Source organism: Phyllostomus hastatus, unplaced genomic scaffold, assembly GCF_019186645.2.
Source record: "Phyllostomus hastatus isolate PE091 unplaced genomic scaffold, TTU_PhHast_1.1 phas_contig_86, whole genome shotgun sequence".
Classification (NCBI taxonomy): Eukaryota; Metazoa; Chordata; class Mammalia; order Chiroptera; family Phyllostomidae; genus Phyllostomus; species Phyllostomus hastatus.
Genome location: NW_025333977.1, coordinates 22620899 through 22636957, shown reverse-complemented (window position 1 = coordinate 22636957; position 16059 = coordinate 22620899). Strand labels below are relative to the sequence as shown.

The 16059-nt window shown below is 40.7% G+C and overlaps 1 protein-coding gene across 4 annotated transcripts in view; it reads left to right on the top strand.

The window, feature by feature from the left end:
* PLD1 (phospholipase D1) overlaps nucleotides 1-16059 on the top strand; it is a 180076-nt gene that overhangs the window by 55612 nt on the left and 108405 nt on the right. For all 4 annotated transcript variants that reach the window (XM_045850837.1, XM_045850833.1, XM_045850835.1 and 1 more), the window contains 5 exons: nucleotides 10698-10888; nucleotides 11159-11286; nucleotides 13546-13691; nucleotides 13906-14011; nucleotides 15321-15386. In XM_045850837.1, the coding sequence (XP_045706793.1) occupies nucleotides 10729-10888; nucleotides 11159-11286; nucleotides 13546-13691; nucleotides 13906-14011; nucleotides 15321-15386 (606 nt within the window). In that variant the 5' untranslated portion in view covers nucleotides 10698-10728. The remainder of the gene's footprint in view (nucleotides 1-10697; nucleotides 10889-11158; nucleotides 11287-13545; nucleotides 13692-13905; nucleotides 14012-15320; nucleotides 15387-16059) is intronic.

Sequence of the window (16059 nt, the reverse complement as noted above, 5' to 3'; positions counted from 1 at the left end):
CTACATTAGCTTAATTCATTTTGTCTCTAGATGTTTGTAGCAGTGTTTACTATAGTGGGCAACATCAGACCATCCCCAGAACACAACTCTGCCTCTTAACTCCTGTACCTAGGAGGGGACTGAGTTATGGCAAGGATGTGTGAACGCTGGACAGAGGCCTGTAGCTCTTAGAATAGCTGAGGGCATTGGAGCAACCAATGTTATTTCAGCATCTACTATAGCCCAAGCTCTAAGCCACTTACTTTATACCATTTAATTGTTACAATTCCTTATTTTAATAGTGTTACCTTCATTTTACATATTAGGAAGCTGAGGGTAACAGCTGTAAATAACTTGTTTCAGCATAAGGAGTCATAATTCAAGCTGACTCAAAATTACATACCTTCCATGGTACTCTGCTGCCTCAACAAACATTTTTGTGAGCACACACATAGGTAAAAAGTTGAGACTTTGCCATGTTTACTGGCAGTTGTGACAAAATTGGAGAACTCATTAGCACTGGAGAATATTTGGAGGAGTTTACCCAAGTGTTTGCCAGTTTCATTCTTCTCATAGGTGAAATTCGTGGATTGTCACTCAAAACACTCTGTACTAATTAAACTCACCCTAACAGAGATTGCTCATTCCCTTGGAGGGAAGTGAAAAAAAAAGGAATCAGAAGTTAAACAGTTGGAAAGAATTTTCATTTTAACAGAGTCTATGTGAGGAACTTATGTTCTTCCAGCTAAATGGGACTGACATCATAAGATGAGAACTTCAGTATTAAGAAAGAGAATCAGTAATAGTAGAAACAATTATATTAAAACCCTTGAATTAGTATCTGTAGCTTTGTGATCAACATGTTTTTGTTCAAAAGCAACATTGTGTTCAATAAGTTGTTTATTTAGCATTAAGAGCTGATAACCGAAAATTTTTCTTAAAGTCATTTTTTAAAAATGACTTTAAAAAATTTAAAAAATTTTTCAGTTACAGTTAACATAGACTGTTATATTAATTTCAGATGTATAATATAGTGCGATTAGATGTTTATATGACTTAAGGAGTGATCAGCCCAATAGGGCTAGTACCATTTTACACCATGTAGTTATTACAATATTGACTATTTCATGTCAAACCTTTCTGTCCTGCAAAGTTTCTGTTACGGAATCAACTGACAGTATTATGGGAGCTCCCTTTTTGGTAACTAATGCTTTTTTCTTGAGACTTTTAAGATTCTCTTTGTCTCCAACCTTTGGCATTTTAATTATAATGTGTCTTGGTGTGGGCCTATTGAATTTATCTTGTCTGGGGCTCTCTGCACTTCCTGGACTTGTATGTCTATTTCCTTCACTAGGTTAGAGAAGTTTTGCATCATTATTTCATCAAATAAGTTTTCAGTCCCTTGCTTCCTCCCTTCTCCTTCTGGCACCCCTATGGTGTGAATATTTTCTCCTTTGATGTTGTCCCGAGGTCCTTAAAACTATAGTCATTTTTTGGATTCTTTTTTATGTTTGGTGTACTGATTAGGTGTTTTCTGCTACCTTTTTTCAAAATTGCTGATTTAGTCCTCTCCTTCTTCTAATCTGTTGATGATTCCTTCAAATGTAGTCTTCATTTCAGTTATTGTATTCTTCATTTGTCTTTTTAAAAAATATTTTCTATCTCCAGCTTTATGTTTTCTTATGTCTTTGTTAAAGTTCTCACTGAGTTCATCTACTCTTTCCCTGAGTTCATTGAGCATTCTCATAACCAGTGTTTTGAACTCTATATCTGGTAGATTTTTTTTTGGTCTCCATTTTAGTTCTTTTTCTGGAGTTTTGTTCTTTTTTTTAAATTTGGAACTTGTTTCTTTGTCTTCTCATTTTATTTGTATCTCTGTGTTTGTTTCCCTGTATTAGGTAGAGCTGCTACATCTTCTAGTCTTAGTAAACTTATGTAGTAGGTGTCCTGTGAGGCCCAGTGGTACAGTTTCCATAGTCACCTGAGCTGAGTGCTCCAGGTGTGTCCTTTGTGTGGGTTATGGTTCCCTCTGCTGTAATTGAACCTTATTGTTTTTGGCATGTCAATCTGAGGAATTGACTCTGAGGCTGATTGGCTGTGAGGACTGGTCGTGCCTGTAGAGGAGGTCGTTGTGCAGGGGCTGACCCACAGAGATGAAATCACTTTAGCAGGGCTCTGGTGCCTACCGAGTCTGCCCTTTGGGTGTGTCATTTGTGAAGTGGTTGGGTGGTGCTCTCGTGCAGTCTGAAGTTGGCCACTAGGTGTGCTGGTTCTGAGGCTTCTGGTGCAGGCCAAGGTCAGCTGATGCCTGTGCCCTGCCCTTGTGCCACCTGGTAAGAGCTACAAAGTGATCTTCAGATAGTTACCACTTGTTCTGGGTTTGGAAGTGCCTCGGAGTGGCTAAACTGCAAACTGAGGCTGGCTGCCACTGGTGGTAACCTTGGGGCTGCTTAGCAAGAAGTAGGGGACACACCCAGGCCAGATGCTGCTTGTATAGTGTTTATGAACCTTTGTGAGATTTTAGGGGGAAAAAAAAAACACAGCATGAGCCATTATAGGTCCTTTGTATGGAAAAGTCACCAGAAGCCACTTAGATGAACCTGCAAGTTGGATGTGGTGGTGAGATCTCAAGGAATAGCCAGGGCAGGGTGACCAGTGTTAGTCGGGTTGATGGAAACTTAGCATGGTGCCTGCCTGCACCTGAAGGCTGGGCAGTGGAGGGCTCAGCGAAGGAGAGTGGTGCCTGCCCACACTTTTGTGTGGGGGAAAGCTGCTCCTCCAGCCTGATGCCAGACAATTCTCTTCCTCCTCATGTGCCCCTGGTGCTTTTCTAGCTGCTGCCCCAGTGCTACAGCTCCAAATGAGCAAGTTCAACAGCAAGTAAGTCTGACCACAGGCCCTTTAAGAGGTACCCTGCCTCTCCAGAAGCCTTCTGTCTCACTCAGCCACAATCCCAACCAGTTTTCACAGCCATAAGTTATAGGGACTTTTCTTCCTGGCACTGCAACCCTGGGCTGGAAGCCCTGCTATGGGGCTGGGACCCCTTCCTCCTTGGGGGGACCTCTGCAGTTGAGATACCCCTCCTAGTTTTTAAGCACCACACATCGGTATGGTACCAGCCATTCCACGTCTCTGCCCCTTTTACCATTCTGGACGTGGCTTCTTCTGTATGTTCATAGTCATGGGATTTCTGTTCAGCTAGAGTTCAGGAAGTTCTCACTGATGTTCTGTAGTTCAGTTGTAATGTTGATGTGGTCTTGGGAGGAGATGAGCACAGCATTCACCTACTCTACCATCTTGATTGAACATCAAAGATCTTAAAGTCATTTTAATAGCTTAAATAACTTTACCCTAGAAAAATATTTATTTTGTTTGTACATTGCTTAACCACTGAATCATCAGTAGTCTGAGTTTCCCTTAGTAAGAAAAATGTTTGTATCATTTTACTGTGTGTAAAAGTGTGTCACCCAGACTGAGATGTGTTCCCATGAATTCAATACGTGCAGTTAGCTTCCTCTCTGAAAGACTGCATATTGTCACAGTGAATGCATATTCTTCTTTTGGTCATAAAAGTGGACTATTTGTTTAACCTAAGGATATTAGTTTTAGAAGTCTGATCACAGTTTTCAGCAATTTTAATTACCATTTTTTAAAATAAGAATTTTATCTTTGGGCCCTGGCTGGTGTAGCTCAGTGGATTGAGCGCGGGCTGCAAACCAAAGTGTCGCAGGTTCGATTCCCAGTCAGGGCACATGCCTGGGTTGGAGGCCATGGCTCCCAGCAACCTCACATTGATGTTTTTCTCTCTCTCTCTTTCTCCCTCCCTTCCCTCTCTAAAAATAAATAAATAAAATCTTTAAAAAAAAAGAATTTTCTCTTTGGAATCTGTATTGATTTAAGTCAGTCCATTGGTTGTGCCAATCTCTCACTCAGCACACTTAATAAACTTACAAACTTTGAAATAACTAGAGGGGCCCTTCCATGTTTTCTCTCAGATACAACACAAGTGTTTATATGTGCACTGCCATTCAGAGAGGCAGGAACAACTCTTACTTAGATGTTGGCTCAGAGTCCTCCCCTGAATACCCCTAGCCTTTGGGCTGGGTTTTTATCACCTGGTTGGGGTGGCTTAGACTGTGTTGTTTTCTCTGACTTTTAGTGATGCTGAAAGTGCAGTTTCTCTTATAATAATGCATCTGTTGTAAAGTCCTTAACACAGACAACTGCTTATTTCAGTTTTTAAATGAGGAAACTTAGCATGAAAGTGACTTTGTCCAGTTAGCCAAGGCAAAAATAGGAGCAGACTACAAAGTTGAATCCCATCAGGTTGCTGTGTGACTTTGAGCAAGTCACTTAACTGGTCTGCATCCTCAGTTTCCTTGTATATAAAAAGGAGGTAACAAGAGTATCTTCGCCATAGGGCTGTTGTGAGGGCAGGTTAAGTAAATGGCATGCAAAGCATCTGGTTCACTACCTGGAACGTAGTAAGTACTATGTGAGTTTACTTTTTACTTTTAACTTTAGCACAAAATGGATTTCTGCAGGAGGCAGGGTAGTTCAGTGGTTCATGCTGGTTCCAGTGCTATCCTAGCTTAGGTTTCCTGTGTAACAGAGCCTGAAGTCAGGTAGGCTTTACTGGGAACAGCCAAAGAGAGGGGAGAAGACAAGAGAGGCAGAGACATATGCAAGGCAGTGCATTACCTGGCCAGCTGTAGCTTCTCAAAACTCAGCTAGTTTTTTGGTCCCACAGATGGGCTGTGTGGTACCAGTGTGCTTAGCACAGTCAGGCAAGGAGGAATGGGGAGAGGCATATATCTGCCAGGTTTTTAACAACCCCGTCCTCATAGGTTGGGTGGCTTGGTTCCCCATTTCCTCCCCACCTCTTACACCCACAACTCCTGAGGAAGTCAGGTTTCAACATTTTCTCTGAATTCAGAAGCTTCAGGGGTGCTGTAGTCACAGTAGGTCCTGCTGGGCTTTGTCATCAGGGCTGCGCCGTGGCCCTGCCCCTCTGCCAGGAAGGAGGAAAATGGCTGGTGGTGTTAGGAAAAGAGGTAAGAGTGGTGGAGATGGGGGTCTCTGCTGGGCCAGTGGCAGAGGCTGGGGAGGCAGGTGGGACAGAGACATCCTGGGCGGCCTGAGTGCTGGGACCAGCCCCACCGCTCACAGTGGTGTAGCCTCAGGAAGCTTCTGTGGCTCCATGTCCTTGATTCTAAATGACATTGTTGTGAGGACTAGAAGTGATATGTGTAATGTGCGTTAAGAACCGGTCTAAAGTAGGCACTTAATAAATAACAGATATTTTCCAATCCACCCATATTTGAAGTAGACATTCATTTCTCTTAATACTTGGATTTGCCTCTGGAAATTAAACATCTGTTTGAATTCAAAAATATGATTGAGATGTACTATGAATAGAATAAGTAAATGGGGTGATATTTAACCCTAGGACATATCAAAGGAAATGAGTAAGGAAGCTCATGGTAGATAGAGAATAAAGGCCAGCCAAGAAGATCAGAAGATTTAGGCAAAATCATGAGAACTGAGAAACCATTTCATGCTGTAAAGGCTTTATGTAATTGTAGGTTGGTTTTTGTTTTTAGCTGAAGAAAAGACAGAACATGGTCTCCAACTCCAGTTCTGTGGGCCCAAGGAGTCCAGATTAGCACCATCATCTCCAGCCTTGACATCTTGGGGAGCAAAGCAGTGTCAGTGTTAGGTCAAATGGAGGCTTTGATAGGAAACCAGGAAAGAAGGATAAGTAGGTGGGACTTTGCTGGGCTCTGGTGGCTTCGAGATCAGATTAGATGTGAAGCCGGAGGGAGAATAATGTTTGGGAATCAAACTTCTGTCTCTTGGAGCCATATAAATAATAGCAAGTGTACACTGTGTCCATTGCAATGAGCAGAAGCTGAGACCCTGGAGGGTGACGGTTGCCCAGTGTACACTGGTAATAAAGATAGAACGAGTCTAGATCATCTGGCCTGTTCCTACATCACTGACATTTTACTGCCTGTCCAAGGCTCAGAGTGAGGCCTCCATTGATATTTTTGGACCTAATGTTCTTTAAAAAAAAACCCTCAAAGATGCCAGTATACCTCAAGAGCCATTCTCTCAATGTATTATTTTCTCATAATATATAATCTGGAATGTAAAATATGATAATATCATTTACTTCATTCAAAGTCAGCTGAACTCAAGAAATACTTATCCAAGGCTTACCATGTCACTAGAGATTGAATGTGGTACTTGAATCCACATTTATGAATTTTGCATTTCAGGGAGCGTCAAGTCAGTTCTGTACAAATCATTGCTGTACAGTGTGTTTGCAGAGGTGATGGAGTATGTATCTAAGAATTAATTTCATTACAGTGAAAAATGGAAAAACAAGAAATCCTCATGACTCAGTTTTGTTTTAAATGATCTAATTATAATTCACATTTTACATTCATAATTAAGATGTGACTTTTGGTTTAGAAATCTATTATACTTATTCCTATTGGTAAGCACAAATGATATTGAAAAACTATGGTGGGACTTCGCATGTTATTTTAGAAAAAGAATCAAGAAGTAAATCACAGCTATTCTCACAGAATGAACATTGAGTTTTTTGTTATCGTTGTTCCTTTTTGAATTGTTTTATTCTAAGCATGTAAAGTAAGGAGTAAGGTCTTCTGGTGTCTGTGCCCCCTGGTGCCCTCAGCTCTACCTCTGCCAGGTAAGTAGCTGGACTTAGGAGCCAGATCACCCATAGCAGGTCCAGCTCTATCCCTTCTCAGCTGAGTAGCCCTGGACAAGTTGCCCGCCCTCTCTAAGCTTCTCATCTTAAAGATGGGAGTAACAATGGGGCCCAATTCCTAAGATTGTTGTGAGAATTCAGTGAGATCATGCAATTAATTTTTTGTATAATGCCAATATTAGCTAATGCTAATATTTATTTTAATATTAGTAATTATGGTTGATAATATTGTTATTTTTGTCTATGGCATTGTTTATGAGTGTGTTATCTGGACAGGAAAGTATCTGCTCCCTTTGATGTTTGGCTTCGCAATTGTTTTGAAAATTAAGATCAGAGAAAAACTCCAGATTTCTCTGATTTTGCCACTGAATAACTGGAGGTAATTAAATGTTCCCTGCAAAGATTTTTAATTCTAGTATTCAGCACCAGGAAAAAAAAAAAAAACAACCCAAACAAACCCTATTTACTTCCTGGTTGCAGATGCAAACAGAAATAAAACACAGCTGCTGTTAACGCTCCATGCGCACCATCTCTACTTGGTACCGAAAGAGATAATAATCTTGCAGTATAATTTTATAAGGAGGTAACTAAATCAATTACATTATCTCAAATGAAAACACTGGAGCCCTTATCCTGCCGCTGGTTAAGATAGGCTGTACCCGTGGCAGCTGTTCACCCACCAGTGGAGATTATTTTAGATGAAAGAACACATGGGCTAATTAGTGAAGGTTTGACTAGGACTGTGGATGGCCTCACAGTCGGGTGTTTAAGAACGATACCAGCAGCACCGTTGTTGGGCGAGCAGTCAGCACAAAGCAACCATGGACACCCATGAGGGACAAATAATTTGGTTCCTTTTTCATTATTAAATGATAAGAGTGTTTGCAAAAGCATGAACAAATCTGTAAATCCTTCGGGTCCACTGAAATTCCACATTACCCTAGAAAATATAACGAACCATAACAAAAAAGGCTAAGAAGACATTTAAGAGAGGCCATACGGTTACATCGATTCCATAATTGCGGCGACTATGGGACTCAGTAGGGTCTTTCCCCAGATATGGAGATTAAAGTAGAGAAGATATTTTGCTGTGACAGAATTTAAACTTCATATAAAAGATTAACTAATAGACATTCAAACCCACAACATAAAATCAATAATTAGGAACCTCTATAACCAAACTCATGCAATTGCAGGGCCAGACCTGCTTTATAAACTCAGTGCCAACACCAGTTGGCTGACCTTGGACAAGTTACTTAACCAAATCTTTCAGGATAATCATAAATACCAGGTAGAATCATTTTGGTTACTAAATAAAATAACTGTGCTAAAATTGTGTTTAGCACGTAGTGAACACTTGAGGATAAACAAGAGGATTCCTTTGTTTCTTTTCTTATTCCTCTTTAAGTTTTCCACATGTTTATGCTTTTTCCCTCTCTATTTGAAATACAATATTTATTTTAGCTCGATCCAGTGACTCTGTGGTGTTTATTCCCATTATTTACCATGTGGAGAGATATTTAAGATATCTCTGTATGTCTTAAATTTAACATTCATTTTTCACATTAACAGTCTGTCCAAAGGCAAAGTCATTGTAACCCTTGTTTTCCTGTGCTATGCTAAGAAGGTTGGCAGAGTTCATCATAAGACCTTTCAATCAATAGACAATACCAAAAGGCTCTATGAAGTCACATTTTCTCCAAGTGTCTCATTTCCTCTAAAAGTTTTCATTACCTCCTGTATTAGATGAAGCAGGACCTGGTTCCTGGTTGGCATCTAGTGAGTGTTTGTTGAATGGACAGGGAAGGAAATAAATATTTTAATTGCGACTGGAGGCAAACAGTGCCTTGATGGGGACAGAACAGACTTTGATTAAATTTTTCAGGTTAAAGACCATTCTGCCACCTGCTTGTCATATTTATGTGAAAACTACTTGGGTTAATATCTTGGCATAGGAGAAGGGTAATGTTAATTACATTGTGAGGAGAGGCTGAACAGTTCATAGCATCTTTTATCTATAGTTACGGTTAGGTTTTTAGTGTTAGACGGACCCTGGAGATGAAATGGCTCAACCCCCTTAGGCCCTGAGAATTTAAGTGACTCCATCCTGTGATGCTGAGCTGCAAGAGGAATCCATCCCCTTTTCCTTCCATTTGAGTTAGGTCCTTGCCGAACCTTGTTTTACTAAAACGGACTTCCATCTATTCTAGGGGCATTTATATACCTACAAAAATCATATAGGAAGATAAGACCTTCCTGTATGCTTGAGAGCATCAGCTCTTGGGGTCAGAGAGAACTGGTTTCAGATCCCTTCCCCTCTGAGACCTAGGTCAGATTATCCAAAGTGTTCGTCTCGTTAACCTAGTCTCTCCATGTCTCAGTCTCCTTAGCTCTAAGGGAGGGATGACAAACCCCTGTCATCTTCAAAGTAGAAATAACAATGCTTCATAGATTTATTACGGACAATCAATGTACTAATGTACATAAAGGATTATCACCAAGCCAGGTGCGTATTAAGTAATTGTATGTTATTACAATATGAATTGAAGTGGGCGAGAAAGTTAAAGGGAAGTGATGCAGGCAAGGCTAGTCCTATATTTTGCTAAGAGTAGGCCACAGATTTGGCTCTAGGCTGCCTTTCAGCCAACACAGAAAGAGAAACATGATTGATTACATAGCTCTGAGGCAACTTAGTTATATCCATTACATGTATCTGACCAAACCAGAACCACTCTCTTCTGTCTCCATCTTTGAATTTCCAGCCAGGATCTCTTTCTGCCAGACAAAGCAGTAGAGGCTTTACAGACTTGTTGAGTTACAATAGGGGCTGCCCAAGTTTGCATTTCCAGCAGAGCCCTCCAGCGTTTTGATGCCCCTGTGGGAGGCAACCCAGCTAAGTGTCTTCCTGAGAATGGCATGTGCTGAGTGGAAGCCAAGGATGGATTTGGGGTTATGTAGCCTATTTCCTTCACCCACATTAGACGTTCCTTAATCACAAAGACCAGCCTCATTATCTTTACGAACTCACTCACTGCATCTCACAGAGTGAGTAATGAATGCGTGCTCAGTAAATATTTGTGATTTGCAATAATAAATGAGCATGTGTGGAGAAGTTACTGGTACGAAAGCCCTCCTGTTTTCGGGCCTGGTTGTAACAGAGAGGTTATTTCAGGCAAGACGGATTTTTCATCCAACTCTGATGAGAGTGCTCAAGGCTTAAATCGCAGTATTTTAAATGAAAAATAAAATCTATATGAACTCCTCTCCCCTGGGTACTGATGTGCAACGACTTGTGTTATTAAATGTCAGAATGAAATAGAACCAGTTTTCTTTAAAAAGGAGAGAAGTATAATTCTAGCACCTCTTATGTCGTTCAGAGTAGGTATACCAACGAATTACCTTTAGGGACATGTACATCATTATAACTCATGTAAAGTCATGGCCAAATCCTGTCTCCAAAAGGTAGCTTATACCTTGCTTGGAATGTCACCTACAGAGTAAATGTAGAAAGGTTATGCTATCTGAAAATATCTTAAAATCTACATATTAAAATTGTTGTAAAATGATCTAGATTTTCCATAGAAAATATTTCAAGTTGCTTATTTTATATATTCTTTCTTTCCATGTAATTGAGTTAGTCAGTCCCTTTTCTCTGAATAATAATTCCCATACCAATCTCCCTTGAGTCTCTCCTCATTAATCCAATTAATAAAAATTGGATGTTAACACATATTCAGTGTGGTGTTTCTTTTATTTCCTTGTTTACAATTAAGTGTCCCATTCCAATTTAATTTACAAGCTGGGAACCCTTTAAATGTTAAACAAGAAAATGAGCTGAGAGGTTGTTTGAAATAACTGGGGCTCTCACGGAGCTTGCTGACTTGTTTCCTTATGCGTGTCTAACCCTGGATTCAAAATGTAGAGTAGGGCTTTATTGGACCAAAATAACAAGTCCTTATAATTTTTTCTTCTTTTTCAGTCCCCTTGCTGTTACCCTGTCCGGAGCCGACATGTCACTGAAAACTGAGCCAACAGCAGACACATCCACACTGCAGAAAATCGCTGCCGACATGAGTAACTTGATAGAAAACCTGGACACCCGGGAGCTCCATTTTGAGGGAGAGGAGGTGGACTGTGATGTGTCTCCCAGCGACCCCAGGATTCAGGAAGGTAAAGGCTGATGGTCTGAGCCAGAAGAGAGCTTATTAGGGCAGCCTGGCAGGACACAGATTTGAAGTAACCAGCAAACGATTGATCTCTTTTGCTGAGGTCCTAACCCTGGGCTGAGACTGTTTCGTTAATAATAGCATGCGACTGTTTCTTGTCGCATGTTGTTATTCTTGAAAAAGATGCCTGGGAAAGGCAAGTTATGCTATTATCATGTAATCTTACATATCAGTTTGTTCTTGCAATAACTTTATTGATTTATTTATTTTCCAGTGTATATCCCTTTCTCTGCTATTTACAAGACGCAAGGATTTAAGGAGCCTAATGCACAGATGTACCTCTCTGGCTGTCCAATCAAAGCCCAAGTTCTGGAAGTGGAGCGCTTTGCATCTACAACAAGGGTCAGCACGTTGCTGGACTCACCTTGTATTAGTCGATATATACGAGTTAACACACTGACTTCCCTTTTCCTTCCTCGTAGCTGTGCCTGTGTTTCTAGCTTCTTGTTTGTTTGTTTGTTTGTTATCACTTCTAAGGCCTCATTACCTCTCAGGGGCTTACTTTCTTTTCATTTAGTTTTCATTCTTGTATGTCTCTTTCCCTATCCTGGGAAATACTTTTTTTTTTTAAAAAAAGGCAGTTTAGAAATTTAATAAATTGCAAAGTGCCTCTCCTGGTCTTCCTCACTGCCCAGTTTTCTGTTCGATGTGGGTTCTTGAGGTCACAGCCATTCCACCTAAAATGCCAGATAGAAGCCAAGGAAAAGTTTAGCTTTCCTAATGCTTGTCAAGGAAGAACAGAATGAAGCTACTTGGCTCTTGGAATGAAAAAAGCCAGGATGCTGACTGGCCAGAGCCATTACCCAAAAGCACTGTGGAGAGAATTCTGCTGGCATACTCCACCCTGATGTGTCCCCAGCACCTGTCTGTTAGGCCTCATTTGCACATTTTCCCTTAGAGACTGGAATGGCATCCGGAGTAAAGGATCTCCATCAAGCAAAGCCGCACCCTTTGGATGGATTGGACCTGGAGAAACTGTTAGGGTAGCTGCTTTGTAGTTGTTGAGTCTGTTGGATAAGGAATGTTGCTGCATTTGGTGGTGGCCTTGTTTCTTTAGGATAAGCTCTGGCTGCAGGCAAGTAAGGCCACCATGGCCGCCTGCCTCAGGGCAAGTGTAGAGTAACCTTCCAGCCCCAGCAGGGGTGGCCTTCCCTTCCTCTTTGTCTTTGTGAGGGTGACATGTGCTGCCTGGGTCCTAATGGCTCTGCCTGGCGCTCTCTCAACCTCCCCATGCCATCCTGACTCCTCCTTTGCACACACCTCGGTGCGCAGCCGTTTCTCCAGGCTCTCCTGTGAGTTGGGTCCTTCTCTCCCTGGTACACCACTGAGCAACCCCAGAAATGTCTCTAAGGTGACCTTTGCCTTTTACTTGCCTACCAGCTTTTAGACTGAGGGGCAGTGACATGGAGGTTCAATGCACAGACTCCAGAGCCAGGTTGCATAGTTTAATTCCTGTCTTTGCTTTGTGACCTCCTGCAAGGTACTTAACTCCTCTCCCAGTGTCCTCATCTGAATAATGGGTATAATAGAGCCTATCTTCTACACTTGTTATAAGGATTTAATAATAATATACATAGTATTATACTTAGAGTATACAAATATACTATCTATTGTATTATGTACTCTGTGTAATGCTATGTATTATTATTATTAATAGTATTAGGTATCTCTAAAGTTACTCATGAAGGTAAATACTCAAGCTTTCAGACCCCGCCTCCTCTCCTTGCATATACTCTTCTGTTAGTCAAGTGGGTTTGGTTTAGTTCCGTTTTAAATTTCAGTCTGTATGAGAAAGCTAAGGATTATCCTTATCCTACTTAGTGTCTCATTTACTAAAAAACATGAACTAAATCTGTGCAGTTTGCATGTGATTGCAGGTAAATAAAAATGACCCCTTTTCTGATTGTTGGATACGTTCCATGTGCCAGCTCATGGCTAAGCACTTTGCTTTTCACTCCCATGAGGACCTGACGAGGCAGATGCTGTCACCTGCCCTCCCAGGCTGGAGATCTTCCCCCTGTCCCTCCAGCAATAGTTAAGGGGGGAAATAGTTTGTATGTAGTGAGATCTTTTGCTCCTTTCCCTCTAATGGTTACTGGTGATGCTTCTGTACAGGGAGATGCAGACAAGGATGGACCTTATAATGCATTTCAGAAGACATAATGTCATTTGTGGAGGGCTACGATAGTGCTCCTGGAACCCGTTTCCTCCCACTTTCCTTTCATTCCTCCAACTGCGCTCACTGCTTCTGCTTTTGGACAACCCCTGGTGGCTAGTTAGGGTCTTCACGCATTGTCTCCTTGACTTGGTTTCTTGTTTCAGGTGTGTGTGTATGTGTGTGTATATTTATATATTTGGAACAATAGAATTTGTGGGAGTTGGTCTTTAGTGTGATTCTGAGGTTGTCCTATGTATGTTATAAGGCAAACATTTAAGAGAATATTATTCTGTAATCAGTTGTTTTTGAAACATTTTACTTAAGTACTCAAGTTGGATGTAAGGTACTTGCATGTTACTTATTAAATTAACTATCGTTAATTGAGAGATTTTGGAATTTTTGTTGTTAACTAAAATACCACTCTTTTTCATTCGTCCCTGTAGGTACGAAGTACCAATCTTTACACAATTGAATTAACACATGGGGAATTTAAGTGGGAAGTTAAAAGGAAATTCAAGCATTTTCAAGAATTTCACAGAGAGCTGCTCAAGTACAAAGCCTTTATCCGAATCCCCATTCCCACCAGAAGGTAATTGCTTCAAAATTAATTATAAGGTTATCCCCATGTCCAAGTTGAGTGCAAAGAGTATTTTATTCATTTTATGGGTTAACTGTTCATTGTTGGTGGATATTTCCTATTAAATAGACCCTTCTAATAGTAAGCCATCTCATGAAAGATACTAGAGCCATGGCTCTAAGAATAACCCAGTAAATGCTCTCATTGTACTGTGTGTGTGCTTTAGACACACTTTTAGAAGACAGAATGTCAAAGAAGAGCCTCGAGAGATGCCAAGCTTGCCCCGTGCCTCTGAAAACATGATCAAAGAAGAACAGTTCTTGGGGAGAAGGGTAAGTCCTTCACTCTTCTGTTGTTCTGAGCATAATGTGGCAGCACCATAGAAATGTGGCAGCTACTGGGGGGACGAGGTGGGTTCGGCTACAACCTTTCCTACCCACTGATCCATCACCCAGCCTGGTGTAGTTTCTCTGGAACAAGTTAGGCAGCCCTTTCTTCCCCAAGCTATGCTGACCCTGGGGAGGTTGCGTTTTTCCAGAAGAAGAGTTTTCTTTGGTAGGAGCGATGTTATAAAGAAGCTGTCTTCCCAGTAGGAATCTCTTTGGACTTGTCATGAGTCAAGATTGAGCTCATTAGTGAGAGTTTGAGATCCACTCTTTCTAAATCATATATTTTCATACATTAGCTTCGGAATTTGGAATAGTTTGTCCTAAATAGATATAAAACCTCATTCCCAAACTATAGATGGGGCAGTTAGGGTGTAGGAAGAGTAGGAAAGGGTTGCAGGCATGTGCATCAGCAGGGTAGAAGCTTCAGGCCTGCTCTGCTTCAGTGATGTGGTCCTGCATAGGATGAACTAATTTCTTTTACTAGAAAATTAACAAATAAATGTTAGCGGTGTTTTCCCATTCAAAACTTTTGGGGTCTGAAAAGCATTTTTTATTTCTCCTTTGTAATTGCCATCTTGTTTAAAACCTTTTTAGGGACCTAGGATACTTATTTCCCAGGACACCTAGACAAATAAAATTCTACAGCTGGGGTTGCCGTGTGTACATGTACGAGTGCGGTTGGAAACGATCAGCAGTGGCTGTAACAGCCGGTGCTCCAGCATGTGTTGCAGTCGGTGTAGTGGACATCCCCCTAACCCCTCTCACTTGAACATACTCGAAATCAGGGTACAATTTACTAGAAACTTTTTATTTAGCCACCCTTCCTGTTTCTCCCTGAAAATCTGTTTAAAAATGGCAGTGTATCTTCTAGTCAATCCAGTGTTAGAATTGAGGAAATTCAGGTTTTTGATAAAAATCAACAAATGCTGTAAAACCACCCACTATGGGCAAGTTCTGTGCTAGTAACCACAGCAGATTAAAAGAACGTACAGCTGGGGCCTTGTGAGCAGCTTACAGAAGACCTAAGCAGGTGGAAAGTAAAATGGCAAGAAGAGATTTAAGTATTGGTTCAGGGGGACTGTGGAAATAACTCCTTAATGCTATTCGGGATCTCTTGTCCAGTGATAATAGTAGCAAATCATTGAATCATTTACTGAAGTTAAGATGGGCCAGTGATCACATTATTGCTACTGTCTAAATTTCTCTGTAAGTGTGATGATATTATCTCTTATCTCAAGTATTTGCATTACAGAAACAACTGGAAGATTACTTGACCAAGTTACTAAAAATGCCCATGTATAGAAACTATCATGCAACAGTAAGTATATTTAGTGATTAAGTTTTGAATTTATAAAATTGTAAATTGTCAGCTAAATTTTGGATCATTTTATTTACACAAGTGCTTGTATCCACTTTAGAATTATTCCTTGCATTAAAATAAATAAAATGAATACAAAATTGATTTGACAGCAAGGATCTAAGGTACGGTGATGCTATTTTAAAATATAAAATATAGCTGAATTTGTCTATAACAATGGATTTAAATGATCTTGAAATGCAGCTACAGGCTTGATTATCTAGAAATCAACCTTCTTTTCTCCTCAGGCTTCCAGAATAATCTCTCAAAGCATTTCTAACCCTTACAAGAAAACATTAAGTAGGAAGTGATGAAAACAGTTGAGCAGAGTTGAATACTCAAAGATTATACAGACGGTACTGTGAATGCCATCTGATCAGCCTGTGATGCTTATAAAAGGCCTGCCTTTTCATGTGAAAGTGAGAAGCATGGGAAATGCTAGGGAGAGAAGAACCTCCTGGAAAATAAGAGAAGATGGGACTTGGAAACAGCTGGGAGGCACATAGCAGCCAGCATGGGGGAGCAGGCTTTACAGAGGGAATCAGAAAACTACTAGCTCTACTCCCTTAGAGGCCCTGGAAGGTGTGGTGTTTTTAAAGGATTAGTCTTCAATTATGTAAAGGCCCAGCCAATT